This window comes from Medicago truncatula, chromosome 5 (assembly GCF_003473485.1).
Source record: "Medicago truncatula cultivar Jemalong A17 chromosome 5, MtrunA17r5.0-ANR, whole genome shotgun sequence".
Taxonomy (NCBI): Eukaryota; Viridiplantae; Streptophyta; class Magnoliopsida; order Fabales; family Fabaceae; genus Medicago; species Medicago truncatula.
The window spans coordinates 17,606,587-17,612,579 of NC_053046.1; the positions used below are offsets into that span (position 1 = coordinate 17,606,587).

Sequence of the window (5,993 nt, forward strand, 5' to 3'; positions counted from 1 at the left end):
TTAGGATGAATTTTCCCCAACTTGTATTGTCTTCAAAAACCTTCTAATAACCATTGATCTTCATTATTCATAACCTTGATGTGATTTCTTGTTTTGCTACTTTACATGATTTTTCACTAAAAAGACTCAAAACAATACAAAATATTCCTCAAATCATTGACAACTCCTTTAAACGACCTCTTATTTATCTCCAAATACAAAGAAAATAACTAAAAAACATAGCTTAAATATTTGCAGCGGCGAAGCTCGCAAAAATGCAGGGGCCAACTATAAAGAAGATTTATTTTTTTTTAAAACGAACATATATTTTTAAGGATAAAATATATTTTTAGTCACATAAATTATAATTTTTTAGGTTTAGTCCTTAATAAAAATTATTCAATTTTTATCAGTTTTTTAAAATTTTACAAAAACAAAGTATTTTTAGTCTTGAATTTAATCTCTAACAAAAAATTAAGGACTAAAATTAACAAATCTTAGAAACTTAACATAAAAATCGCTATTTAGAAACGTCGGGCGAAATGCGTTTCAAGAACCCAATTTCATCAATAATTGACTGTTTAATAATAGATTAATAATGTTTTTTCAAATGTAAATAAATAAGTTATTTGCAAGAAACTCACTGTCCATTTAGTTTGTCAATGACTATTGTCTTGATAATTTTTATTGTTGAAAAAAGTTTCTCTATTGTTTTTTTTTTTTGAACAAATCAAAATAGAATATATTACTCAAAAACAGAGTGATTCATCCCGCACAAGGTGTGCTAAAATGATGAATTCTCTAATATCTGTTACAACACCACAACACCTAAAAAAAAATGCCACCACCTAAACAAAAAGGTCCAAACACTTAAATCACACCCATACAAAAAAGGGGATGTCTCCACCAATCGTAAAAGCCAAAAGCAATAGGCTCAATATTCGAAGAAAGCCAGAGAAAAGAATTTAACTTAACTTTTTCGACAATATGTAACGGATCAATAACCGTATCATTGAAAACGCGGTTGTTTCGCTCCTTCCATATTGCCCAAACACAAGCAAGCCAAATAACCTTAAGAAACACATAAGTAGATCTAGGCAAACCCGCCAAATGAGTAAACTGAATGTAATGATCCTTAATAGAGCCTGGAGGAACAAAAGAAAACCCAAGCCAGTGACCAAGTAAAACCCAAACACTTCCAAAAGATTCGCATCCAATGAAGAGATGACCCGTCGTTTCGGATAGTCCACACCCTCCAACACACAAATTGTCGTTTGGTTGAAGAATGAGACGACGCACCAAGTTTTCTCTTGTAGGAATTCTGTCTTGAAGCAACCGCCAAGCAAAAAGCGACACTTTTGTCGGGACCAATTTGTGCCACACGTCAATAAAAACGTCATTAGCCACCTGTTCTTCAGAATTTGTGAGAAAGCGATAAGTCCCACCAACACTATAACCATGAACAGGATCTAGTAACCACCGCCAACGGTCCTGAATATGAACCTGCAAAACAATGTTATCCAGTAAAGTGATACACTCCCTCATACTCTCCTCCTCCCAAGCTAACAACCGCTGTCTCCAAACCCACCCATTGCCGCCCTCAACCCACCTCCAACGCTCTATGTCTGCCACCGAACACTCCTTATGCACCGATAAATCATAAAGACGACTAAATTGAATCTTTAAAGGTACTCCACCTAGCCATTTATCAGTCCAAAAGAAAGTGCTACTACCATTTCCTACCTCCCTCCTAACATTAACATCAAACCAGTTACCTACTCCCGATCCTACTCCATCCCTCACCTTGCACAACATACTCCACCAACCGGACGCCTCTCTCCCTCCTTCCTGAATTCTACCACCAACCTTCCCGTACCGTGCCTTTAAGACACGATACCACAAGCCTTCTTTGTCAATCAACAACCTCCAACACCATTTCCCTAACAAAGATAAATTAAATTCACCTAACCTCCGCACCCCCAAACCACCTCGATTCACAGGTAAACAAATAGAATCTCATTTAATCCAAGAAATTTTTTTAGAGACCTCACAACCCCCCCAAAAAAAAAATTAAAATAGATTCAATAGAAGAAATTATACCTGCAGGTGCCTTGAAAAAGGAAAGAAAGTAAACCGGAAGAGAGGATAGGACAGATTTCAGAAGAACCAAGCGACCACCAAGCGATAGAAATTTATTATTCCACGATGACAATCTAGCAACAATACGGTCCACTACCGGTTTCCAGAAACTGAGTCTTCTACTATCTCCGCCTATAGGTAATCCTAAGTACATAAAGGGAATTGTACCAGTTTTACAGTTCAACACCGAAGCCGCTTCCGTCAACCAATTATGAGAAATGTTTACACCTGTCAACATGCTTTTGTTAAATTTTACCTTCAACCCGGACACCTCTTCAAGTAATAATAATACCGCCCGAATGGTATGAACATTCAACCAACATTTTTCTCCAATAATGATAGTGTCATCAGCAAACTGTAGGTGAGAAATTTTAATTTCACTTTGAGGTCCAATACCATAAGCATTAAATAAATTTGACGACACTGAAGCCTTCATCAATATATCAAAACCTTCTGCCGCTAGTAAAAATAAAAAAGGCGATAAAGGGTCCCCCTGTCTAAGCCCCCTCTGAATAGGAAACTCATCTGTCCGACACCCATTCACAAGGACCGAAGTAGTAGCTGTTCCAACACACTCCATTATCCACTTCCGCCAAAGAGTCGGAAAATTCATATTAAGCATCACAGAATTCAGATAATTGAGATCAATCGAGTCATAAGCCTTTTCGAAATCAACTTTGAACAGTAATAAATCTTTCTTCAGACGCTTTGCTTCATCGACTACCTCATTAGCAATAAGAATGCCATCAAGAATTTGTTTGCCTCTCACAAAAGCGGATTGATTATCAGACACCACATAACTCAAAGTAGAACGTAGTCGATTTGCAAGAACCTTTGCCAACACTTTATACATACAACCAACAAGAGAAATAGGTCGGAAATCACCAAGCTTCTGTGGACTAGCCACCTTCGGAATTAGAGCAATAAAAGTGGAGTTGACACCCTTCGTCAGCTTCCCATTACGATGAAAATCGAGAAGAAATTTCATAAAATCATCTTTCAACTCATTCCAAAAGTCTTTAATAAAACCAAGGTTAATACCATCCGGCCCGGGACTTTTGAAGCTCTCACAATCCCACACAGCCTGTTTAACTTCATCAAGAGAGAAAGGACGAATTAAACTACCTGATTGAGCATAAGACAACTTCCAAAAATTTAAACCTTGAATTCCAGGTCGAGTACCCTCTGAAGCGCGGAAATGAGTGGAAAAATGATTAAACAAATACAAATAAATCTATCAATCTTGTAGTAATTTTTTACTTTATTATTTATGCTAATTTTTGCAACGAAATTTGTTTGGGATAGCTCAATATTTATTATTTGAGATAACCGAATAAAAATACATACCAACCACTTCAAAAATATTTTTTTTTTTGGTAGCAAAGGCTACCCCTCCTATACGAAGGGCTACGCCCCTGAATATTTGTGTGTGAATCCATGCTTCACTTCTTACACAGCTGATATAAGACCATGTGCAACATAATTACAATAGGAAAAACATTAAAAAAAAATGTTATTTGTTAATAACAAGATTTGAATTTTGAACAATATGTTTTGACATGACATAATCCTTTTCCATAATGCTTATAGTACTTTGAGGTACTTTATACTACTTAGTAAGATTAACGCTCACACTATGAGACAATGCTTACGACAGATTAATGCATACATTATGATAAATTAACTCATGGCATAAAAATATGATAGAAACTAACAGACAAAACACCCATTGAAATTTGTCACTCTCTTAGTCAATTATATTACCCCTTGAAATATTTGTGAGTTCAAGTTGTTTCATAATAAGTAAGTTATTTGGAGAAAAAAAATTGTCTAAATTTTTTTTTATTCATTTTACTTTTTAATATAATATTAATTTTTTTTTCAATTATAACTTTAATTAATACTACTTTCATTACTCTCAATTCAATATATTATACCTTACATTTATGATATTGAGAAATGCATCAATAATTGACAAGACACTAATTAAAGTCATTTTTCTCTCAGTGGAGTCATCTCCTTTCTTCCTCTCTCTTCTCTCCTTCTCAAACCCTAGTCGTCACCCTTTTCTTCTTCTTCTTTTCAGATGAGTGATTTAGGGTCAATTTTGACCCAAAAATCACCCCTCCGAATTGTTTTTCCTTCTATCCTAATTGAATAAGTGATTTCACATCTTTTCTGTTTTCTTTCGTTTGTTTTTGTGATTTCGTCGTCTCTGAATGACTATATTTGTTTTGATTTCCTGTCTTTGCGCGGTGTGTTTTTTATTTCCCGTCTTAGTGCATCGTTTATTTGATTCAGGTTGAAAGATTAGCTTTGAGCAAGTACAGATCTGATCAATGACAATAACTTTGGCGTCGTCAATGTTGCAGATCCGGAGAAATGAGTGTTCCAGAGACATGAATATAGTCATACTAGTCATATTTGTAGACATAGGTACTTTGCCGTTTTATGCTATTAACATGGATGTTGTGAGTTTGTTCACAGATTCATCCTTTTTGTTTTTAGCGAATTTGGATTTGTTTTGTATCGATGTACTCTATCAATTTGATTCAATGAATATCGTTTATTTTTGTCAACAAAAAAAAAATCATTTTTCTCTCTATTTCACTTATACATTTTTTTCTTAATATATGCGAAATGAGCAAAAAGCTCACTTATAATGGGAGGAAGGGAGTGTGTGTGTGTGTGTATATATATATATATATATACACACACACGAGGAATACTAGCAACACTCACTTTTGAATACTCTATACCCCTCACTCTTTTATTGGATGGAACCAATGTATACCCCACCACTTTGTGTTTTTTTTCTCTCTCTCTCTAAAATTAAAAATTTGCTTTAAAAAAAAAGTTGAAAAAATGCTTTTTATTAAGTTGCATAACCTGTCAGACCACACGGCAGTGTTGCGTAGATAGTCAACAACCATGTCATATTGGCTAACAGAGAAAACTTATTGAGGGATCAAATTGATTAACGTTTAACAATTTTAACGGGTATTTTGTCGTTTCTTTTTTTTTTTGGGAGGGGGGTGTTTGGTTATTTGCAAGATTTTATAATTCAGGGAGGGGTACTTTCCTATTTATTACCTTTATTTCAATTTATTATTAATTTTATTTGGAGCATATTGTGGTTGTTTGTTGTTCTCTATTTAGTTATAAATGATCGTGTGGATATTACTGTCAACATCAAGTACTTTGTTAAATGGCATAAACTTTAAGTTCTAGAAAGTAAATATTTATGGTTATCGACATTGCATTAAGGTCTGATTTTCCTTTACCTCTTGTGGATTAGAGTATCTCTCAAATAAAGAGGAAAATTGAAAGGTGAGAGAAGTCAAATTGCACGTTCTTGATGATAATGAAGAAGATTCAAGGGCCAACTATCTGAAAAGATAATTATTAGTTAAGGATTTCATTAAGATATTTTGATAAAAGGTTTGTCACTCACGAACAAAAAGTCTAAGATATATACGCTAGATTTTGACAAACTTTAATTCAATAAAGTGCAAGAATAAGGAAACTGCAAATACAATGTCTCAAAAGAGACAACAAAAGTTGATTGAATCAGATGATGATAGTTTTTTCTTTTGTGGAGCTTAAGGGCATGAAAAGAAGCATTCCTCTAATTGTTATGCGTGGCATTCTAAGGAAGATATGTTTCTTAATTTGGTTTTTTCGGGGGTTAACATAAACTTTGATACCTAGCCACACATGTGCGACGACAAAGCCCTTCATGGGATATGGTGGGCCACGACCAATCTAAAAAATTAATAAATTAACAATCACATGTCTATTTTTGCAAGATTTTAAACAATTTTGCGACTATTTTAATTTTTGGTAGATCGAAATCCCCGTAAAGTGGTGTAGTG

At 34.5% G+C, this 5,993-nt stretch overlaps 1 protein-coding gene across 1 annotated transcript; it reads right to left on the reverse strand.

The window, feature by feature from the left end:
• Positions 1 to 849: 849 nt before the first annotated feature.
• On the reverse strand, positions 850 to 3,557 carry LOC112422055 (uncharacterized). The gene is made up of 3 exons (XM_024784778.1): positions 3,509 to 3,557; positions 2,080 to 3,303; positions 850 to 1,967 (listed from the first exon to the last, which is right to left on the reverse strand). Exons 1-3 carry the CDS (start codon positions 3,555 to 3,557, stop codon positions 850 to 852), a joined length of 2,391 nt encoding a protein of 796 aa, XP_024640546.1.
• Positions 3,558 to 5,993: the final 2,436 nt, after the last annotated feature.

Bases quoted from the DNA above. Each gene is read 5' to 3' on its own strand.
- LOC112422055 (XM_024784778.1), bottom strand. From the start codon at position 3,557: ATGGATTCACACACAAATATTCAGGGGCGTAGCCCTTCGTATAGGAGG. The intron at 3,304-3,508 runs GTAGCCTTTGCT...TCCGCGCTTCAG, and splicing joins TAGCCCTTCGTATAGGAGGG to AGGGTACTCGACCTGGAATT. The intron at 1,968-2,079 runs GTATAATTTCTT...CTGTGAATCGAG, and splicing joins CTTTTTCAAGGCACCTGCAG to GTGGTTTGGGGGTGCGGAGG.